Source organism: Cygnus olor, chromosome 5, assembly GCF_009769625.2.
Source record: "Cygnus olor isolate bCygOlo1 chromosome 5, bCygOlo1.pri.v2, whole genome shotgun sequence".
Taxonomy (NCBI): Eukaryota; Metazoa; Chordata; class Aves; order Anseriformes; family Anatidae; genus Cygnus; species Cygnus olor.
The window spans coordinates 25,487,204-25,511,700 of record NC_049173.1 but is presented as its reverse complement, the minus strand read 5'-3'; the positions used below and the strand labels follow the sequence as shown (position 1 = coordinate 25,511,700).

The 24,497-nt window shown below is 36.0% G+C and overlaps 1 protein-coding gene across 6 annotated transcripts in view; it reads left to right on the top strand.

Moving 5' to 3' along the window:
- The window catches only part of MIPOL1 (mirror-image polydactyly 1), a 194,842-nt gene that overhangs the window by 107,053 nt on the left and 63,292 nt on the right, over positions 1 to 24,497 (top strand). Inside the window, exon 11 of one of the 6 annotated variants that reach the window (XM_040558630.1) lies at positions 3,544 to 3,692. The exons of the other annotated variants lie outside the window; for them this stretch is intronic. Coding sequence (XP_040414564.1) covers positions 3,544 to 3,609 — 66 coding nt within the window. The 3' untranslated portion in view covers positions 3,610 to 3,692. Of the gene's footprint in view, positions 1 to 3,543; positions 3,693 to 24,497 lie in introns of those variants that run through there. 6 annotated transcript variants of the gene reach the window in all.

Here is a 24,497-nt window from a genome sequence, read left to right as displayed (position 1 = left end):
AATAAAATGTATAAAAGGTAGTAACCTAAGCTCTTGTGTAAAAGGCAAGCTACAGGGTCATTAAATAGCAAAGGTCTTGCTCTGACCCATCCATGACCTCCTTATCTAAAATGTCTCTCAGAATTGGTAGAGTCTGCTTTAGATCTTGGGTAGAGGAAACCAGGGATGGGATAAAAGATCAGTATAAATATTTCAGAATTGTATGTACATACTAAGGGTAATCTTTGGTCTTTGTATGTTTAAGTTTATCCAAGTTTCTGTTCAGAGCTGGAGAATCCCATAGTAGTAAGTGATTGTGTAAAGTACTGCTTGGAGTAGAAGGGGGGACAGATTAAGGATGACACTGAAACATTAGGTCTTATTATGGTCTTAAGGCCGTAGACTAACCTCGATTCAGAAGCCCCAAGATACTATTTGTTTGCTCCTATTTGTCTGTCTGTCTGCTGTAACCTGAAAATCTTCTCTAGTCTGTTCCCAGGTGAGAAACTTCTTTAGGTTTTAGAATGAGATGAAGTCAAAAGAAAAAGTGCATTTTTGTGCATAGGCATCATGCGCTTGGAGGAGTCAGGGCTTGATTTGCCTCTCTTTTTTAACTGCCATCTATTTATTTGGTCTGGTGTAGAAGTGCATTTACAATAATTCCCTATTATTTTAAATGTCTATTATTCCCCATAAATAAAAGCAAAATCCTGATTTGCCTTCTAAGTGTGAGGCCATGCAGAGGTATAAAGGAAAAGTGGACTCTGCTGTTCACAATTTCACACTGCAAAGGGGCAGATGTACTCCTTGTGTGTTGTAGATTTGTATTTCTATCCTGGCAGTGTAGAGGTCTTTACAAGAAGTGCTTGAAGAGCAGGAAGAACAAATGGTGGCATTATATTTATTTTGATCTTTTTATTTTTCTTCTCTGAAAGTTTGCTTTATGAGGTAAAATATTCTTCTTCTCTTTTCTGGCGGATCACAGCTTTTCTGATGAGATACACTGGCAGCAGAGCTTTGGCTTTTCTGTAGGAATAAGCTTTAGAGTAGTAAGTTATACATTAGGAGCTGAGTTGTGGATTTGGTAGTAATTCTTAGTTTCCAGATCTTAACCATAAAAAAAAAAAAAAAAAAACTGTGCAGGCATACTGGTGTTATACCTATTCTGAAGGTAATATTATCTTTACTGATTAACACGAGCACAGATAGAATTTTGGCATATTAAGTACTTAACCTTGTTTTATATTGTTTGTAAGATGTCAGAAGTGTAAAATGAGGTTCACATCAGTGGAAGTATATCAATGCGTTAGGATTTCAATTCAACATATTTTACATTGATCTTCATATTTAGAAACACTGCGTGCATAACTGGCTCCATCAAGTAGTTGAATCAAAATTACTCAATACAATGGAGGAAAAAAAAAGAGTTATTCACTGGAAGCATTCAAAGAAGGTCTGATTTCTCCTATAAAATACGTTGTCAATTAAAACCTCAATTTTTTATGCCTCCAAAATTCAGCCAGCTGTGTTCTTATTTCCAAAATTCAGCTTTCATTAGTGATAAGGTAAATATATCTTACAAAGAAAAAGCAATACAAATGTGAAATTAGAAGACAGATACCTTAAAACTTTGGCTTACAAGTTGAAGTAACAATGTTATTGTTTAAATAAGTACATATCGTATTTTCTAAACATGGTATTGATGTGAACTGGTGATTGTGTTAAGCTGCTAAGCAGCCAAATTTGCAATTTAAAATTAAACTCAAAGACTCAAATGTCATTTTGTAGTTAGATTCAATACATAAAGAAACCTACTGGGACTTTATTTTCTGAACTGTGTTTGTTGATACTGTTCTTTCCATCTCCAAAATAGGTTCTCTGCTCAAGAACAGAGGTCATCCTTCCCAGTTTTACTAGTTATATTCAGATTCCGTTCAGTTTCATAAATTTGCTGTTTCTTTGTGGATCACAGTGAAGATGATTATTTCAATGCTTGCTTGTATTTGATTACCAAAGAAATAACTGTGATGCTGGAGGGGTTATTAAGATGTTGTGATTTGCACACAGAGTTCTTTCTTTACAAGTATCGTGGCCACGCATTCTGAAAAATTTTGAGAACTTATTTTGAATACATCAATACAATTTAAATTATTATTTACATTGCAAGCATCATTTGGACCAGACTTTCAAACACTGAAGGTAGTCTTGTAGATTAAGCCCTGATTCTGTGCACATATGTAGCAGTGACTGTTCCAGAGAGCAGTCCTCCTGACATTAATAGTTACTATTACAAGATCTAAATTTTGAGAAGAAAGGAGCCCTTTGTTACTTTGATCTAGAAGCTTGTGAGTTCCACATGCACTTGAATTTTAACGGAGCTGGGTCTCAAATATACGAAGCCTCAAAGGTGGTGCCACACACATTTAGGCTGTTATAACAATACTCAGAGAGAGTGGAAACCGTTGAAATTTGTTTTCATAAACTAGGTATCTTACAAGACACAAGAAGATCTGGTAAGCATGCATTGATGCTTCACTAGTTCTTTCAGAAAAGCTCAGACCAGAAGACATCCTAATAGGAAAAATCTTTGATGTCCACATTAAAAGACTCTATTATGCTTTCTCAGTTAAAATATATATATATATATATATTCCTTCAAAACCTTTCCATCCAAAATCTCATTATGAACACCTTTACTTTAACCATACTTCTTAACTGAGTTCTTTGGAAAAAAAAAAAGAATGAATCATAAAATACCTCATTGCCATGGTACTATAATCCTTCACCCCATCTCTTAAAAGGATGGAACTATTTAATGCAGGATTTTATTTTAAAAAATGGAACTGTGCTTGCCTCCACTATTCAACAAATATGCAAATAGTTTGAATCCACTACTTGGTGTCAAGTAGCTGTATTTTGAAGAGACAGATTTCAAAGTTTTTCTTTGGAAAAGGAGCACGTAGGCTAGAGGGGAGACTGAGGGCACCAAATACTTTTTTTTTTTTTTTGTAATTAGACCTTTTGTTAGACTTTTAATTATTAATTATGTGCTGATAATTAAGAATATCCCATAAAATGAATTAGTTCAGTTCGTTATCTGTTTCTGTTTCTTACAGCTGAGGTGTAATTTTCTTAGATGTTGGAGGAGAGAGAGACTGAGGGTAGAGTGACTGAAATCTTGGTAATGCTGCTGATAGCTACTTCCGTTTGGAGTTGCTGTACAGCAGTAACAATGAAAACACTCATTTTCCAAACTAGATAAAATAAAATCTGTTTATCTAGCCTATTAAATCTGGGTGCCAACTTTCAAGCAGATGCAGTTTTAAGCTCTGTAGTTGCTAAATCCTGAAACATTTGGTCTATAAACAAAAAGCTAACATCAAATACAGCATTGCTGCAAGACATAGTAATGGTGTATATATGCTACATTCACACAAAATAGGGAGATGATTGCTTTTTTTGTATGTTGCTTAGGGTTTTTTCTTATGTTAGAGTATTAAAACAGATATTAAATTTTATCATTAATGCAATGCATGGTCTCTCTTCAAATCCCCTTAATTACAGATTGACTCCAAGGATTACACAGCATGGATTTTAATTTTAACTGCAACAAAAGGAAAAGCTGCTTAAAAATTATTCTTGCTGAGTGACTTGTTGGACCACAAAACAATTTTTAACATCTTTTGACAAGTGTTGTCAATTTTTTTTAAACATTAGAACAGAGTTAAGTGCACCTTCAAACTCCAATTGTATCGTGTCTACTTCCCAAATAAAATGTTTTATTAACTTTGTCCTCACAGAGGAATGTCTGCTTCTCATATTCTTGTTTTTTCAGTTATCCTTTTGGAGAAAAAGGCTCGTAGTCTTGCTGAGCTGTGTTTATGTTTGAAGAGAATGACATCAGACTTCATATTTCCTGTCTTTAGTAATTTGAAAAAAGTTACCAAGCAAAGTTGACGTTGTAGCAGCAGCAGCGTATTTCACACCCTTGCGTTGTTCCCACTCTAACCCCTATCTTTAGGGCTTAAGAGCTCCACTCTGAAAACTTCATTCCAGCCTGAAAGTTAAAATAGCATGTCTCAGTCCAGAAACAACATTTTCATAAATTGGGGCCTAATCCAGTAAACCTCACACAGGAAGCTACTTCTGTGAGTACATATTATTCATAAGAGTAAAACTTGCAGGATTAGGGCCCCATTTTTTAATCTGAGGGGGTTTTCTCCCCATTTGTTAATAGATGAAATCAGCTTCTCATTTTGTTTGTTTCATTTATGAACGCTCATTTTTTACAGTTGAAGTTCAGTAGTACTTTTTTACAGTTTTACTGTACTTCTCATGCCAGGTCTTCAAGACACAGCGGGGGGGGAAAAAAAAAAGTTGCTCTCCAGAGCTGCATCAAGTAATAATAAGTGTCCAAAGCTGAGTGTCCACAACTTCTCTTGAAGTTAGGTGCAGCTGAAAGTGCCCCTTGTCTTTCAAATGTGAATGTGAGTTTCTTGCTTCAAAAATCAGCCCCTTTTGTGACTGAGTAATAACTTTCTATACAAAAGGCTGGAAGAATGAGAAATGGGTTTTTGTCTAGGAGGTCACTGTAGTGCTGAGGAATAAATCTATTATTGCTGTTTAATGGTGTTTAGTAGTTTTATTAAATTCCCTGAACTCCAATTTGTTAGCCTAAAACATACTTTCTGAGCTTTCCCAAACCTGCAGGTAAATAACACCATTTTTGCTGTGTCGTTGTATGGGGTGAAATTTTTGTTCTTTAAAAGGGTTATTTCAACAAGCATTTCTTCCCTCTGTTTTCACCTACCTCTGAATTGTTGCTATCAAAATGTTTAGTGGCTTTCTCTGTTAGCATATTAATGCACTTTTTTAATGGATCAAATTAAACTATTGCTTTGTATTACAGTCAAGCATAATACTTTTCTGTTAAAATAGAAAGGAATTTCTAATGCAAACCCATAAACACTCTAATTTATACACAATGTTGTTGTCTAATTTCTCCATTATCTGCAATAGTCTTAATAGTATATGATTTTCGAGTTGTGTGCATAATGCAAAGGCCAGAAGTAGCAACAAATGAGGCTAAATTGTGAATACACTTGCTTTTTATGGCTTTTGCTGCAATCTTAGCATGTGTAGGTTAAGTGTGCACATGTGTGCAATTTAATAATTTGTTAGGTGATGCACGGCACTGTGAGTAACACTGGCTGATGACAGAAACTTGATGCTTTACATTCATTACAGTTGTGTTCTGTTGGCTAGACGCAGCAAAGTTTTGCATGTATTATATGTTAGACTTGTAATAATGTATACAAAATAGTGTGTAATTTGGACATAAAATGGCCTAAAGGGAATAACAGTGACTGGTTTTTAATGTATAATTTAATTTTGCAAGTCATCTTTTGAGGACTATTCTGTGAGATTGTGAATGTTTTTGAGTGCCCTGGGAAGTTAACAGGGGATGAGGAGGCTCAGGGCCATTCAGACAGATCCTCTGATAAATAATACTGTCTCTTTACCACACTGGACAAAATCTGGAAAAAGAAAAATCCTGCTTGTGTCCTAACATAAATAAATGTATGCCTGAGCTCTGTCTGTCTTATGAAGTAGTTCATGTTTGTTTAAGTTAGGGCACAGGACACGCAGACAGTCTGGTGTCTGGTTTTTGAAGCGGGGGTGTGTAAGCATCTATGTCAAAAAGAAAATCGTTCAGGAATCTGAAGGCTGAGACTGACAAGAAAAATCATCCTTTGCAATAAGCAAGGCCTGATTTTGACATATAGTATTGCTGAAAAGAACATGTGTCTGCAGCACGTTCACTGTTGGTAGAGGTTTTGAGGCTCGCGCCATTTTCCATATAAACTGTCACTATTTTTTTCTGGATCTAGATTTTGATATCTAGATTATGAACCAGTTCTGCATTTTGAGGCAAGGCATGTTGCTGGGGCTGTAGTTTCAGTCCAAATGTCACCATCTCTGGTTAGTGCACCAGCTTTTAAAAACTATATTGGGACTGGCAGTAGCTGTTTAATTTTTGTCACCTGATCACTATTTTCTTTTTCTTTTTTTTTCACATTGACTGCATAAGTGAAGACTAACAACGTAATTTCTGGGAATTAGGTCAGCTTTTGCTTTTCATAGTTTTTCTCTAGTCAGTACTTCAGGGCTGCTGAACAGGATGTGCTGTTTCCTGGAATAGCTAATTTACAAGCAAGTGCTTTTTCAGTTCTGTACGTATTCTTGCACAATAATTGAAAATCAAGGTTCATTCTTGTAGTTTGGGCGACTCGAGACTTTTTTGCTTTTTGTTTTGTTTTGTTTTTATTTTTCCTCTTATCCAGTGGATTAAATCTCTTGTTTAATTATTGCAAAATCCCCCAGCTGTCTTTAGTTGAACCTGAATCATGAAAATGAGGAGTCTGAATTACATTCGAGAAAGGAAGGGTTCGACTTGAAACATGGTGCTTGCAGGTATATCAGTGGGCACTGAAAATAAAATAATTAGAAATAGAATGGCTCTTTTTCATGCAACTGATTTGTAGTTGGCTACATCTGAAAAGGAATGAAAAAATGATCTCTTTGCTTGCAATTTCCCAGACAATGCTGTGAGTTCCAAGTTATTTTGAGGTGGTGAAAGGTGAAACATTTGACATGTTCTTTTGGGGCACTGCTTTAAAAAAAAGAGAGGGCGGGAAAGAGGCGTTGCCACATCAGAGTTAAGGGTGTTTGTGGTTGTCGGTGACAGCGGCTCCAGTTTTAAAACACCTGTGTTTACTTTCAAGCTTTTCTCAATCGGCCTGAAAGTGGCCTAAGAATGGCACAGACAGACCTGCACTATGGCTGTGTTGCCTTTGCAACACACACGTACACACACAAAAAGAAAGAAAAAAAGACAAAGATAAATCTCTTGTTATGCAGCTAATCATTAACAGCATTTTTTGTGACTAGCTGAACTTTTCTAAATTTTCTAGTCTATCAGATTGTGTGTATATTTATATTTTTTTCATATCTCTTAAGCTATTTTTTTAATCTTGCTGGTCATTCTTTTCCTAGCAAAAATAGAACTAACTTAGCGGGATTTATTATTACTAGTAGTAGTAGTGGTAAAAATAATACCAGAAATTTGTAATTTTGTTGGAAAGTGCCAATTTAAAAAAAAAAAAAAAAAAGATATAACCCTACCTCTGCCACCTTCCCTGAAACTTATCTTACAACTTTTTTCTGAGTAGAACTTTGCTGGACAGAACCCTAGTATTTGATGTATATTAACTTTTTGTAATGTCTTAGCTTGCATTTTGTCATGCAAATGCCCTTGTCTAGCCGAGGGTTATACAGTTAAGTTTAGGTGTAAAATAGTAATCTCTTGAAAACTAGGTAATAGAAATTGAATTAAAAAATAAATAAATAAATGACAAGCTGAAATAACACATTTTCAGTGCTTGCATAGAAATTTTAAAATAATTTGTTGTTCAGTATTTCAGATGTTCATCTGATGAAAAGGTGGCATGCTTTTAACTACTGCTTCAGACTTATTTATTATTACCTTTGAAATTTGTTCACATCTTAGAAATTTCTGGGGTCTTTAAAAAAAAAAAAAAAGCTGCTTTCTCTAGTATCTTTTTAACTGATTTTTCATCTCTTCTACCTTTCTACTTCAAATGACATTGCTGGTTGTAGAAATATGCCTGCCTCATAAATACAATGTTGTGGGCTTTCTGTGGAACACTTACCATAGCTCAGTTTTTTGTTTTCCTGTGGTGCAAAGAAAGAAAGCAGAGTGCTGATACAGGAACACAGGTGATTCCTCCCTTAGACTGATTTCTTCTTAAAATTATAAGCTTGATAGACAGTTTCAAGGTCAGCATATTGTGGTGAACAACATGAAAACCCTTAACCAAGTCACCTAACCTAACCAGAGTACTGGTTAATACTGTTGATCTAACACAATGTCTCATCAGAGCATAGTGGGAACAGACCAGCTCCCCTCCTGATTGGGCACTTCTAATAGACAGAGAAATTGTCCTAGAATGATGATCTCCCTTTGTGCTGTGCAGCAGAACATCCACCTCTGCTTTCCCAAGCAATATGAAAAGCAGGGTGGTAGCAGTGCTCTTTCATGTCAGTAAAGGAGGTAAACCAGTACCTTGAATCAGAACTGGGAGGAACCAAGAGATCTAAAGAGTTCACAGAACTGATTCCAGTGGGGCTTTAAAGAGAATTAAATGTTATGTCTGAAAGTTGGGGAAGCTACCACATTTATTGAATTACCAGGTGTAGATCTGTTTTAAAAGCAAGCTGGGTAAGGACAATATATGAAAGGGAAAGAAAATGTTTTGTGAATGTAACTGCCTTTTTCTGAAGACAAAACTGAGATCTTGGTAAGAGAGAGGTAAATAGGGAGCTAATACTCCAGATGTTTCTAAGTGTTTTGGATACCTACCTCTTACGAGTTTTAATGGTAGTTAGGTATCTAACCCACTTAATATTTTTGTATCACACTAAGTACCAGTCTTGAGCTGCCTCAGCACCTCTAAAAATCTGATAGTTGTTCACTTTTTGACCTCTTAAAATTACTCCCTGCTCCCTGTAAAAGCTAATGGTTAATTAAGAGCAAAATTAAAGACTGCAATTTCATAGCAGTCAAAACTTGAGTGGCCTTGAAAATGGAATTGCCTCTGTGAAATACATTTATTCAGTTTGTGCTTCATCTTGCCACATTGATTTGTTCTGTGGAACAGCACTGAGGAAGAAGTTATAAAAAACTGATCTCAAAACAGGATAAACCTATGGCTTGTTGATTTAGTCATGTAATAACCATGTGTGTGACTCTGTACTTCACTGTGTGGAGTCTCAGGCTGATTTAGATTTACATGTGCATTTCAGATTTCTATGATATAAATTTAGTATACAGCTAAGGAATGCAATCTTGAGTGAATTATTCTATTATTCTGCCTTATTCCTTTTTTCATGTTTTTCACTAACTTACCTTTTTATTCAGTCTCCTGAATTGTTAATGCACTAGGGAGAATTCACGCTCTCTATTGCTTCAGGAACTGTCACAAGATTCTGAATTTCTTAACCTTCTACTCAGTCTGTTTCACAGTCAGGAAATGGTCCTACCTAGAGCAAGACCATCCTGGATTTAGAAAGGTCAAAACCAATTTATTGTTTCCTCCTACAGTCTTAAGGTGGATTCTCTCTGGTAAGTCACTCTAGTTGTTCACTCAGGGATTTATAGCATTAAAATAGCTGTGAAATACCACAGAGTCTTTACAGATTCATTGCAGATATAAGACAGAATCAGCTATCTAAGAAAAGGCATAATTATGTGAGCAATAGACCAATTGTCATCTTTGGGGATGTATACATAAAGGGGTACAGTTTTTCATGTGGGTGCTCTGAACAGCCACACATTGCTTCTCTCTGATGTAGACTGTGTGACAGTGTTAGGGTGGTGCTGAGTCCAGCACACGATACCTAGCATCTCACCTGGAAATGCTGCTTCACCTAGACTCTTGAGAAGAGTTTGGGCATTTGTAGCAAATCTGCAAAGCGATTTCTTGGGGTCCGTCCTAACTTTACCATACTTCGCGCTTTTTCTGTTCTGGTGCTGGGATCACATCAATACTGAAAGAACTCTTCTGTCTGAAAGAAATAAGGCCAAACAGGGACAAATACAGGCAAAATCTAGAAGTTGCAGTATATGCAGGGTTTTTTTGTTTGTTTGTTTTCCTACTCAACAGTGCATCCTTTGCTTGCTTGTTGTGTTATGCCTAAATTTATTTTGGAATTTGCTTCAGGGCTCGAATCAAGCAATTTCATCCACAAGTCTGATGACATTCTTGAATTGTCTAGAGCTGGTTTTGTAAAACCAAGGGCAAGTATTCCATGCAGAAGCTCTGTCACTATAATTAATGGCTGTGATTTCTGTCTCAGAATAATTCGGGGAGAGGTTGGTGCATAAATATTCCCTCCTAGCAGGACACTATCCACAGCGCCTCCTCGAAAATTATTTTTTATCAAAACCATTTGTGTGACCCAATACAGCTTCAATTTGGTAGAGGCTTTGATACCACTGATCTTGGATATCTTGCTATAACTGAAATGTCATGAAATATCATGAATCATTAGTTCAGTCAAGGCATGTGTCAAGATTGCTGTAAACATTTTCCTTTACTCACTATTCCCTCCTGGACCAGGAGTAAGGAAACATCTTAAAGGTAAGATACAGGTTTGTCAGCCTTGGCGCTGCCTCTTGCTGTCTTTCCAGGGGATATCGTATCCTCAGAAGAGTGCACAAGTGCCAGGCAGTATATCAGAACCTTTGTGCATCTGGTTCTACATGGACTACACGTCCATGTTTCACCATGTCTTGTTTCATCTGTTCTTATTCAGGATGCAGTCTGAGGGAAACCAAATGATTTTGGTTGTTTTGTTTCTAAAATATGTTAATATCTGAGATTTGCAAAGTTCTTCATTCTTATTTATAAACATCACATAGTGGATTTGGTTTTCTGTATGCAGTGCTTGATTTGGGAAAGCTGTGTTCTTAACCACCTGATACATCAAACACTACCTCTGATCTTCTCAAGGAGGTAGCAATCTGCAAAGTTTTTACTGCTATATATACTTAATTTCTAGAAGCTTTGAGTCTTCCGCTCACTGTAAAAAATCAAAAAAAAAAATCTGCATTGCTCACTTTTCAGTCAGAGAACAAAATGAGATAGAGGTACACATATGCTCTACATTAATCTCTGTGTTTACAGCAGTTGTGCATACAGTGCATGAGAAACAACTGTTTAAAAGTGTCCTAGTTTGCAAATGTGAGGCTCATCTTCATCTTCTTGATGACCTTTCATTATTCTGTTCTTTTCATGTGTACCAATGTGACTGGAAGCCATCTGTGGTCTTTAGATCACAGCCTCTTCTGGATAGAAATCATTCTCAAGAGAACACTACATGAGAATGCATTACCTTAATTTTTAATATAGGGGGGAAAAAAGAGGATTTTCAATGAAGCAAGTAGGTTTTTTTTTCACCTTTGTTTCATAAGTAAAAGAGGCATATATGATTATGTAGTCTTAGTTTTCACATTCTGATTTTTAGCAGCTTTCAACAGCTACTGACAGAAGAATAATGGTTGGGTCCCTAAGAGGGTTCTCTCTCCTCTTCCGTTCCCAGTTTTCATGGAACTCAATGTCCCACTCTAGGTAGATGTGGGAAGAACTTTATCAGTAGTCATTACTGTTTAGCAGGAGACAGCTGTGCACAATATATAACTACTATATAAAGAAACAAAAAGGTAAGTTGGGTTTTGAAGGGTGAGCTGGAGGTGTTGTAGTAGGAAGCTATATATAGGTAGAATCCAAGAATTTTATGAGGATATTGGAGGATATAAGGATATTATTACAACGAAAGGTGGTACAAGGAAAGTGTCAGACACTAGGTTGTAGTATCAGACAAGGCTTGCTTAGTATGGAGTGTACAGAAGACCTTACTTGGTTTGATTATTTTTTTAAAGATGTGCTTTTCCCCAAAGAATTACAAATATTTTAGTATGAATACAAATTTTCTTCTTTTTTTCTTTTATATTTCAAATTGCTGCATATAGTACTAGAACTGCAAATTGTATGTAAAATAAAAATGTAAAACTGCACAAGCAGTGTAACTGTCTTAAAGAGCTTCAATCATTTCTCTCTGTTGCTTTTTTTATGCTACATTTAAAGTGATGACATTAAGCCTTGAAGAGTTTTTAACTTATCAAATTAAAGTCTACAATTTTCATTAGTTTTTAATAGCTTGAACACCAACTGATCTGTGGCCATATTTTGGGGAGAGAAGTGGAGATTAAGATGTGGTACTAGATATAAATTGATGTTGAAAAGATACTGGCACTAAAACCACCTCTCATAGTTTTAAACTCATTCACTTTTGCATTCAAAGATTCATTCAGTGGCATATCTGACGTAGATTTTTTTTTTTATTATTTTTTAGAAAGTTAAAGAGAAGTGAGTTTTATTTCCTGATACTTGGAATAATTTGACTTAGCTTTAGAAGAGTAATCTGTTTAATATTTCAATATTAAAAGCTATTTAGATACATTTTCTCTATGTAAATGCTTCAAAATAGAAAGGTTCAAAAAAAACTAAAAACATCGCAGAAATTTTGTCAGATAAAAGAAAATAAGATGTGGAAAAAATATTTTTTTTTCTCATATTATGTTTTACTCCTGTGTTTTGACCTACATCTGAAAAGCACATTGAGCTTTGTGTTCTTCTCTTCCGTTTTTCCATACAAGTTTATCTTGTCTCTCTTCCCACATCTTATACTGTACCTTCAGCATCACTCAGCTTTCTTCTGTTCCCTATTCTCAAAAATGTTTTCTTTTGTCTTTCCTCATTGTTTTCCTAACTTATCCTTCCTTTTTTTCAGCCTGGATGTTTGTTTCTTCCTCATCTGTCTCAGCCACTTCATTGTGCCAAGAGCCTGAACATCCCCAAAGACCTTTGTCCCGTGCTAAGAGCTGTACCTAAGATACTGGTATTTTCGTGTGTGTTGGCTTTAGTTGTTCTGTGAAGCAGAAAGATTACTTCAGGTCCCCACTAATCAAGCGGAAAATGGATGACATGAGCAAGATGTGAAAAGCTCATTGGTAGCCCCTGGAGAAGTATTACATTCAAAGTTGACAAATTACATGGGATTTAAGAAGTGCATGATAGGGCAAGCAAATGGTCTTGCTTTCAGCAAAGTTGTTTGTCAGAACATTCATCCTTTTATGAAGGCATTTTATTTAGACAATAATTATGAGTATATTGTAGATTTACAATTTTTGTATGTTATTTGCTATGCATGCAAAAAACTAAACTGAAGTAGCCAGTTAATCAAGAGTTAACCTCAGTTCTGGCATTTCTAAAGTGAGCATCTTCATTTACTCCCTTTTCTCTGAAACAGTACGTTAACATTTTTCATTACAGGATCATGTGTGCTTTATTTCACAGTATTCCTGCTTCACACAGTATCCAGAGAACAGCCAATCAATATATTCCTTTTTTATCTTCTTTGTTCATTATGTGTGTCAATCCCTTGTTTACTGGATACTGTTCAAACCTTTCCCTGAAAACAGAATTTTGAGTAACCATCATGGGGATTTTCTGTAGTATTCAATGCTATAAGAATAAAAGGTTTAATAAACAATGATATTAATGTGTTTCTGCAGGACTGTTTTCTTTGTGCTTCATGGAGAAGCCGAGGCATGAATAAATTAAGGTCAAAAGTACCCACAGTTTTTGCATACCTATTGAAGACATACAAGATGTTACCTTTTGGAATATTTGTCATTCATAAAGTCCCAGCGTTTAAGGCCAAGCCCAGAAGCCATCTTTACATAATTTAATTGGTTTTAAGATTATTGATTTCACCAGTTGCGCCTGTATTGATCCCAGAAATTTGTTTGTTTAAACACACTTTCTGGAGAGGTATCTAGGTGGATGTAAAAATTTCAGGAGAAGGGGAGATCACTATTTCCCTTTGATAGTGTGTTGTAGTGATTCAAGTTGTGCTTACTCAACTAGACTAAAAAATCATTCTTATCCTGTATTTTCTGTCCATTTATTGAAAGACAATGACAAGCAGTAGTGAGATAAAATGATGCTGTTCCTGGTACTTGATTTACCTTGTTTCAAATTAGCACATGTATCACTATAGATTTTTAATGGGTAGACATATCCTCGGGATTTTTAAAATATGTACAGAATAAGTTCTTTCACTACATGCCATTTTCCCTAGTGCTTACATTACCAGTGCAGCTCCTTTCTGTATCTACTCTGGGTTTTTAACATCCTTGTATGTAAAAGCAGATGCAGATGCATTTTATAGCATTGTTCCTCAGTGCCATGCATAAAGTAAAATCACCTTAATTGCTTCCTAGACATACTTCTATTTTACTATGTATACACCAAAAGACTGCATTTTACCAGTTTTTCCACAGCATTTCACTGTCACCTCATACTGAAGTCCAAAATCTTTTTCATAGTCATTGCTTTTCATAATACAGTTAACCCTTTCTATAAGTGTGGCCTGTGTCTACTGTTCTTACACTGAGAGTTTTTGGTTTTATTAAAACATACCCAACTTGAAAAGACCTAATTATCAAGGGACCCAAAACATTGTTTCATCATCATTTACTTACTTTGTCATTCATGAACATGACTAGTTGTGTCTATCTGGTTCTGAGTAATTGAAGAATACATTGAATAAGAGTATGCCTAGTACTGATACCTGTGCAACCTTACAAGTATTCCAGTATTATTCAGTGATGATTGCCTCTTGGAACATGGGGTTTTGGTGTTTTTTGTTGTTGTTTTGTTTTGTTTCATTTTGTTGTTTTGTTTTTGTTTTAATCATTGGCCCATTCTGAATCCATTTAGGGAGTATTTTCGTGATGATGCGTAGTGCTTTTTTCTTTTTTTTTTTTTATCAGACGGCCATGTGATACTAAGTCAAAGCCTGACAAATCTTTGTATGACATCTGCTACTAATCTCAGAAAGAAAGAAATCATATTTGTTTGACAAGACCTATTTTAAACAAAAATACCCTGACTGGGAGAAATTATATTCTTTCATTAAATTCTGTATTAGTTTAATCCAGTGTTGTCACTTTTTTGGCCCAGTTTTTTTTTCCCACTAGTTGAAACTGGACATTGTCCAGACAGGGATCTTCTCTAACAACCCTGTAACACCAAAAGTGAAAATTGTATGAATCAGTAAATATAAAAGTTATTCCTCCTCGATAACTAATGAAATGCTTATTAATTTTATACAAAAATGTAACTATATCACCTTGTTTTTTAACAAATACATAGCAATTTATATGGTGAATACTGCTGAATTGTTTTTGTTTTTGTTTTTTTTTACATTACAATTTGTGACATAGGTATTCCAGCGTTGGAATGGGCTTACACGGTCCCTGTTCGTCTCATAGTGAGAAATACTTATTATCTGTCTTTAGCTAATTTTATCAGTTCAGAACTTCTACCTCTTAGGATGTTTTTTCTTCTGTAGTGTTATGACTTTTTATCGTTTGCTACATTTACTTTATACGTGAAAGAGGAATTCTTCTTTCTCTTGTTTGTGAGGTCAGATATTCTTTATATCCACCTTTAAATGACTCCCCCATTTTCCAGCATATACTTGTATCCCTTTTTCTCCTGATTTTGAAGCACTTTGTATATTTGTGAGAATGGTTCTGTGCAAGTAAAGATTCTGGTTGTTTTTCAATTAATTGATAAATACTTAGAGATAAGTTATAATAAATCTCCGTTACGGTGATTAACATCTCTTGTTTTATAATGAGATACAGAATGTTTACCTCATACTGACAAATAATTTGTGTTTTTTTTTTTAAGTGTATAATACTGATTTATAGTTGCTCACATGAAATTTTCAACATGTCTCCTAAACTGAATTTCCCTATAGTATCATTATTTTTCTTTCCAAATATTATAGATAGGTGCTGAAGAAAAGCTTGTCCTATGCTCTAATTAGATTTTCTACCCAGCAAATCTTTCTTAAGTGATGTTAGTTAGCTTACTGACCTGTACATACTCAAGAGCTGTGATTCTGTGTTACTGATCACTCCAAAAGGAATAATGGTGTGGGTTTTGTTTTCTAAGGTGTCATAATCCTTTACTGCCTCTCTTACCCGTCCTGTTAATCAGAGATTTTAACATACCGGTTGTCCACCAGATTTTAGTAATGCTGGCTATATAAAATTTATTCCCATCAATGAGAATTTCCTCTTGCTTCTTATCCAGATTCCTAAGATCAATACATAAACACAATTGAAGAGATTCTTTTCATTATATTCTTTGCCACATTGGTTCAACTTGCTCGTTAGGTGCTGAATTTGAGCATGTACCTCATTTGCCTTCCAAATAACCTCCCCTTGTGTTGCTGGTTTAATATCCTGGCTGCTCCAGCTAGTTTCCAACTGAGAAGATTAGCCTCCTACTTGTGTGGTGTGGGCCGTCCTGTTCATGCAGTCCCTTCTTTCACTGATGTGCTGTTTCACAGATTCAAACCCGCTTCTTTTCAGTCCTGGATGACAAGCAGAAAATACTGGAAATAAACTTTCTCATTTTTGATATCTGTGGATAGCCACTTCCATTTTAATTTGCCTCTTAATTGTTTTCAGTGCAGATCAAGCCTTCAGTAATTTAATCTCAGGTCTGATGTATAGGCATTATATAACATTTATGTTCTTTCTCTCATTGACTTCAGTTGCAGCTGTGAGCACACAGTACTTCTGCAGATTAGACACAAGGGATTTATCTTGCACAGTCAGAAAATGGGTAACATACTGTGAATCCCTCTGAAAACTTTCAGTTAAGTCACGCTGAGGTACCTTAACCAAAGGACGGATAGATTCCACCAATGCCCAACAGCATTTGGTTCCATTAAATATGAAGTGTATTTTCTCATGGACTGCAGTCTCATTCCTATGGCAGCAACAGAAGAAACAGGAATAAGCAGGTAACAGCTCCTTCGCTGGACAGGGATGATTCACTCCCAGGTTTAGGTCCACCCTGTGCAACAATTAGGAAGAAGATTAGGGAAAAAAAAAAAAAACTGAGCGTGGTTTTGCAGTTAAAATCACAATGCATGTGTGCTGCTTACCTTAACACTGGCATTTCTAACATCTCTGTCCTTGGCTTTATGGCCTTAGTAATGTTCTGCTAAGGAAGGGGCCCACTCACCTACCTTTAGTTGTCCAAAGACCTTTGCTGAGCCACTCATCCAGGTTCCACTCATAGCAAATACAAAGAGGGGTATGTATCACCACAGAGCAATTCTTCTTCCCTTCAGATAATGTGGAAGATAAGACAGAAGAAATGTTCTTTGGAGGTGCCTGGTTCACATAAACTTTAGGTGGCTGAAAGTAGGGGAGCCGAATAACACCATTTCTGTGTGCAGGATTTGTGTGCATAACTGTATACCTATCTCTGTGTATAGAGGTGGTGGTATGCTTGTAGGTGGGCTTAGGTGTGCGTGGCCTTGTACACCTATATATATGCAGCATTAACTTGTAGCTGTGTAATACTACATTTCTTCTCTACTTACAGTACTTCAAAATAAATTTTTAATCAAGCCTTAGGTGTGTTAAGGTTGCATTTCTGAGCTGAGCTACTGAATTTGGACCAAGTTAATCTGCTTTTGTTAGCCACCAGTGAGAACCAGTAGTCCTGTCCCGCAGAACGTCTCAGTAAAAATGTGTTATACATACAGCAGTGATAAGGAATTACTCTGGTTGGTAAAGAACAGCACTTTGAATGAGCTGAAAACTTCTCAAGACCTGGTATATTTAATGGGCTTCTATCTAAAGCTTGATAATGCATTAAATAGCAAGAGGTTGTCTGACTTTTGTCCTTCATTGTTTATAATGAAATGGATTAAAGATGTGTTCGCTGAAAATCCATTGGTATGTTTATTCTTTTCCTTAATCAGTTGCTAATGATATCTGGTGGTTTTCTTCTGGTGGTTTTTTTTTTGTTTGTTTTGTTTTGTGTTTTTTTTTTAAATACATGTTTAGAAGTTTAGCCTAACCTTGAGACAGGTTCCCTAACATTGTGCTTCCCTCTTATATGTAAAAATATTAAATGTAAAACTATTACTTAGTATTTTAAGAAAACGTTCTTCATAAAATTAAATTCCTAAAATGTGTGCCTGCATAGGAGCTTTTTTTCAAGTCAATAATCAAGATTTAATCTTCATTCTTTAGCAGTGCTACTTATTTTTTTTTTCCTATGGAATAGTAACTGCAAAATATATATGTTAAAGTTCTGCTATAGGAAAGATGATGTAGGCTTAGTTTAAATTACTGTATTTTCTGACACACTTTTGGAAAGTTAGTTGTTTTTCTTAAGCAATTTGGTTGAATGCAGTAATAATGAAATAGACCTCTGTGTTATCAAATATACTTTGTTTTTGTCAATCAATATTTACTTACCATGGATTTTTTTACTGAGCTGTGAAGCTTATTGTTGATACCATCAGTCAGTTTCAATGTTTGTAACAACAAATATTTCAACCTACATGCTAAATTATGATAACGATATCTGTAATTATTAGGAAGCAATTATTCCTGACAACAATCCTCCAAAATATAATAAAAGGAGGACTTAAAAAAAATTTTGGAGAAAATAAAACAAGCAGTGGGGTATGATAGTAACTCAGTCAGAGGAGTGGTCACCTAGAGTTGAAAAAATATTGCTGATTAAAGACAGCTAGCAGTTTATCTAGCAGAGATATAATTTTTTTTATATACAGAAGGGCTTTTTTCAGAGAAACTGGCAATTTTACTGCAGTCTGGTTGATGTGAGAAGTAAGACTTTTTCGTGGGAGGTTATATATCACCTAGCTATTGGATACAGTTCTCAGAATTTTTCAGAATACCACAGTACAGTAAATTACAGAGAAAATATTAAGTTTTACAATATGGTGCTTTTTAAATTTATCTCACACCATTAAGCCTCAGCAGACATTCAGTATTGAATGTTTCTTGGTGGTATAAATTAGACAGTACTTTGTGTCCCCTCAAGAGGTACAGCATAGCTGGACTTCCCTGTATGAAAAATGATGGGATTTCAGTGTATCTTCACAAATTAGGAACTAAGGCTGGCTCCTAAGTTCACTGAAAAACAATACATTTGGGGCCTGAACTTATGAATTCCTTAATTTTGTGAGTACCGTCTTCTGGGTATTTGGTTTTAGTGCACAGGTTACTCATTGTATTAACTCTGATACTTAGAATTAAGTTGAGGGAATATCTTTTGCTGAAAACAAATGTTACCAGCCGTCAGGATTCTGGCCAAAGCAATACTAAATTAAACCAATGATTTATACTCTTTCTTATAAAAATAAAAAGTCAGACATACAATGAAATGCAGAAAAAAAAAGTGATTTGAGGAAACAGATCTTGATTTCTTAATATTTAACTTGATATTCTCATAAATTTTTCCTGCTGTTTTGACCTCTAGCAGTAATAGTCATGGACATTCATATAGTATTTCATTTCACCTGAGGCTGTTGATACTGTAGTCATCTGAAACAGCTTCTTCTAAACAGTGTCACTAGGATGTAGTTCCTCCCTCAAAGGGGAGTGGTCTTTTGTTAGATTATGTAAATCAAGAAACTCATTCATAATCAGCGCGTTACTAATTCCTGCCTTAACCTGTAGAACCAGGGATCGAGCAGCTCTTTTTCTGAATACAGCAAACATTAGAAGCTACTGTTACAGCATTTGCTTTAGTTTCTTGGGGTAATTGAATGAAAGTAGATTCAAATCAGCAGGGGATTTGTTTGTCAAATTTTGCAAATCAGGTTCCAGAAAATGAAGTTTTAGAAGCCCCAGTCAGGAGTCCAAGATACCAAACTCACTTCGGCTTTCAAAATAACATTCTTAGTGACTCTTTCAATCTTAATTTTGATTGATTACTTACCAGCAGAAGTTTATACTAAAATCCTTTGTCCGCTTTATCCCTTGCTCACCTTTTCATTCTTTTCATGTCAATTATTAACACTCTGACGTTACTTGTTGCTGCAGTAACTTTGTTTTAGTGCAGCTGTTGCCAGGTGAATTTTCTTGAGAGCTTGATTGTCACATTTGCAAAGATTTGATGAGATAGCCAAAAAGGTCTGTTTCAGGCAGCAGTCTTCAACGTTACCTTTTCTTAGGGGACCGGTCTGGCTGTTTCTACATTGTTTAGTGGAAAGCAAATTACAAAGGGAAAGCACAGTGATTCCAACCCGCAGGCCCTAGGCTTTCTCAGTGAGGTAGGTATCACCACATGGAAAAATACATCGGATTAACTTCACTGGGACTGATTTGCTGTGGCCTGGTATAGCAGAGGTTTGTGAGAGCCTCAGGAGGCAGAATGTGTCTGTTTTATTTGCTAATTCAGATCTTTGTGGCCCTGATTTTTGGCTGGGAAGTGTAGCCATAATTATGTCGTGAATCCAGTCAAGCTGTGCATTGCTAGACTGTGACTGTTGCAAAACCGGAGACCAAAGTCCAGGTGCTTTCAGTTCCCTGACAGAATGCCAGTGGCCAAACAGCACACGCCCTGCCACGCTTTGCTGCTGCTAGAGGCAGGTCTGGGGTTAATTCTGCAGGTACTGCAGCCGCCGCAGTCAGTTCGCGGGCCTGAACCGGTCACCCTGACTGGAGAGTTTAGGCAGCTGAGATCCTCCCCACGTACATGCAGTTTGAAGGTTTTCTGGAGCATGGATGAGGTGAAACAATGTTCACAATCGTTTTCTTCTTCAAGTGTCTGCTTGCTTTGTGGTTGTTTCTGCCATGGAAACCCATGCAGATCACCAGCTTGGGAGAATTTCCTGACTTCTATCCTGATTTTAGTTAGTAGCTTTTCATGTTAAATATAAGGCAGAGGGGCCCTGTACTGCAGATTAGTTCCTGGTTGGCACGGTCTACATTTTTAACTTTTCCTTGGTTGACCGAAGCAGAGTGAGACCACTTCCCCCCTCTCACAGCACCCCCCCTCCCCAAGTTACTCATTGGATGACAAACAAAAGGCAGAGCCAAGTTTTGCCTTCCAGGGGAAAACCCAGTGTAATGGCCTAAACACACAGTAAGGATAGAGGGAAGCATCTGAAGAAAGAAGAAAAGAATGAAAGCTGAAAGCCATTCCTTCTCCTTTCCTTTTCCCACTTTTTTAGCATTCTTCTAACAGTAGAAAACTGACAACTAGGCTCAGCGTCAATGTTTCTTTTATAGCATTCTGTGGATTCCTGTTAATAGATGTGAGGCTGTGTATACAAGGATGCATTTCAGTTTTGTTGCTATAATGATTTTTTTTCTTTTGAGTCTGCAATGGGAACAGTGAAGTACATTCTTTTCCTTTATTTCAAAATTATAAATCAATATCCTGCCATGTATCTTTCTTAAAACAGCTGCCACCAGAATATGATATACTTCTGCTCATCCCTGTGGCTGAAACGTTTTGTTTAGTTGATTTCTTTACATGTCCCTTAAAATGTTGGTAGCTCCTGTTAATTGCCCCAGTGCCTACTGATGAGCCCAGAACTGATTGTCAAGCTTCCCTACTTAAAGCTCAGAGAACAAGCTGCTTATGATAACCCAACGAAGACATGAGGGAGGTCTATGAAAGGGAGAGTATTCAACCAGCCTTAATCCTTGTTTTCAGTAAGGCAGTGTCTTTAAGTGCAAACTAATTAGTGAATAGACATGGTTGTAGATTCTTGTCTTTTGTTGGCCAGAGATGAACTGAGCAGCTAATAGAAATGGTTTAAAATCTCTGCTTTGCTTTTCTTTTAATGCACTTTAATAGGGTATGGAGATGAGGAAATAAAAATCAAAGCAGGAACAAAAGTAAGTACAAACCATCCAAGAACCAATGTTGATACATTCCATTTAGATATTACCAGTTATGCTTGTGACTCCCACTTGTGGAAGTCTGGCCCTGTGTTACTAAAATAACTATTCATTTTATAAATTTTGACATATATCAATACTAGAAAAGCATGTAATTTTCTTCCTGTTACAGTAATGTTATACAAGCATTACTTTGCATTTAAATAGTATGTTAAAATCATCCATCACAAAGTAATCAATCAAGATAAACATGGTTCTGCCATTTTAGCTATAGTGAAACTGAACTCCAAGAAGTGAAGTGAATTTGCTTAAGAATTGATGGCATGCCTAAGACTAGGACCTAGATCTCTAGAGGGATGCCCCCCCCTCTTTAACCATTTGTTTATCCTGTCTTATTATATATTGTACAATAAAATTTCTCAACAGGTAAAAGAAACATTTACATATTCCAAAAAGTCATTTACAGTAAAATTGAAGGAAAGGCACACATGGAAACTGAGCTGATAATGAGTGGCATCCAGACATAGTCACCTGAAAGAAAAAACATTCCTTAAAGATCAGTGAGATATTTGAAGCATAGCAAGAGGGCTGGGGAAAAAAAAAGAAAAGAAAAAAAAAAAACTTGTGTTTTTTTACTGTTTGTATTTCCCCTATTATTTGCATATTGCTTGACCTTGACACAATGCAGACAAAAAGTAGGCGTAGCAGCTTACTGTTTTACTTATTTTTTTAAATTAACCATAAATTCCAGTGATATTCAATAACAGTACCTTGGTTATTGAAGCTCATAACCTTTTTGCTGCCTTTATCACCTGTATTATCAATAGGAGATAATTACTGCAAAGCAGCTGGCTGTTGGTTTTAGAGAGCATCAATTGTTCTCCTGTCCCAGCTGTTGGCTAATAAGGACAGTCAACACATCTGTTTCAACAGCTGGTAATTAACAAAAGCCTAATTGCTGCAACTCTTTTAACAACAAATCTATGAAAGAGTAGGGATGTAGAGGAATATTATTTACTCTGTGCTTTGCACTTTCTGTGACCAGTTTCTTTTTTCTTTTTTCTTTTTCTACTTTGAACACCACTGCCTTTGTCTGACACGTTGAATGGCAGGAGAACACAATATGGTAATCCAGAGCTTAAGTTTTTCAGATCTTTGTTGGTGTTTCTTATTGCAACATTTCTTTGCTAAGTTGCAAGATAAAATGGATCAAAAGCATTTTGTGGAGTTTCATACAACAGCTACAATCCGCAGCAGTATGCCTAGGCAATAGGGCTGCCAATCCAGCAGCCTCCAAAAGAAAGTAATGGGTTTCCCCTTTTCTGTATGAGTTTAATAGCTCTGCACCCCTCCCCAAAAGAGGTGTCATCATTCTAAAAGTGGTGGTTATTTAAAGAATTTTATTGCTGCTGTTCAGATCCTTCACAAATCTGGTTGCACAGATGGTTGTTTTCCCTTCCTCTGATGAAACCTATATGCATTGGTCAGTTTAAAAGTTAATGTCAGGTGGCATCTTGCCCTGCACAAATATCTCACCATTTTATCTTTACAGAATTGGAGAGGGTTCTGCACAATGCTTGCCTACATATCTACATTTTTCGTATTGATCAGCAAACACACAATGAAAGACATTGTTCGTGGTAAGATTTATTCTGTGGGTTAACCTTGTGTACAGCAAGCATATAATTGGAATACTCATCACTAAATAGAATGTATGTATACAAATACAGGGAAATGTTAATTCCATTTAAGTCAATAGCAAACTTCTGTTGGCTTCAATGGGTCAGGACTTTCCCTGCAAAACCAAATTTTCTTAAAAGCTGGAGACAAATTTGGCATTCATCACACTGCACATGAAAAGAAAATGCTCAAGTATTAATGGAACTATTGCCTGAAGTATTATGCAAGTCAGGCATGTATTGCAGATTGTGTAAATGACTGAGTCAATACAAATTTTGAAGAAATAGCATTTAAAGTGGTATTTTGAAGCAGTAAACTGATGATGAAAAAATTGTGATTCTTTGCTAAAAGTTAGTCAAGATCACTTGATTAAACTTGTGGCACTAACATTTCAGTTGGCAAGTATTTCTGTACACCAAGTTCTTTCATTTTCTGCTGGGTATGTTGAAAGGTATATAAGAAATTCTACCCAAGTGCTTGCCATTGACAGAATACAGATTGCGTAATTAAAAATATTCTGGCAAGACAAGTTTAGTTCAACAGGTGTTCAAGTGAAGAAATGTATAATAGGTGCAGTGAAAAAGTATAAAATACACTTTGAACAAATAAAGACAAAAGCATTGGCTAAAATTCTAACTGTAAGAAAGTAACATAGAGAAGTGTTTGCTGTCTGGGTTTATCAGGATGTGATTTTTGTACACCACAATCTGTGGTGATTGAAATGGTCTTATTTGTCTTGTGCAAATAAGATGGAAGAAATATACCTTCTGCATTATATTATCCTATGGAAAATTGCTGGAGCATTTGATAGTTGACAGAAATGTTTGTCTTTGGGTTGTTTTGTTTCATTTTGCAAATTACATTTTTAAAGAAAATCACTGTGGGTTACACATGATTCTTCTCCTTCCCTTCCTTTTGCTTCCTCCAAAGATTTCAAGTATCATCTGATATGCGGGAACCACCTTTTTTTCCAGTTGAAATGTAGTTGAGTCTGAGTGAGCTGTGGGAGAAATTTAGAAGTGTCTTGCAACCAGGCACCTTAATTTTGGTAGAAAGTGAACAGAATGCTTTTTTCTGAGGCAAAGACCTAACAGAAGCAAATTGAATAGGCATGCAGTAGGGGTAAATGTAATTACCTCATATAAAATTTAGTAAATAGATTCATGTTAGTAGAAAGGACCAGATATCTTTAGTATCAGAACCTACTTTTGAGTTCTGAGTGAAGGTAACTTACCTATATGAATAGAACTCATTCAGCAGTATAGTGTCCATAACAATTTGTGGAGGCATCTGTCCCCTGCTGATTCAATAGGAAGGTGCTGTCTATCAAATCCTCTCCTGTACTTTTTCCAGCAGATAGATGGTTCCTATAACTATACTTGAATGTATGTTCTCACAAACACTCCTATTCGCCTTTCTTCCTCTT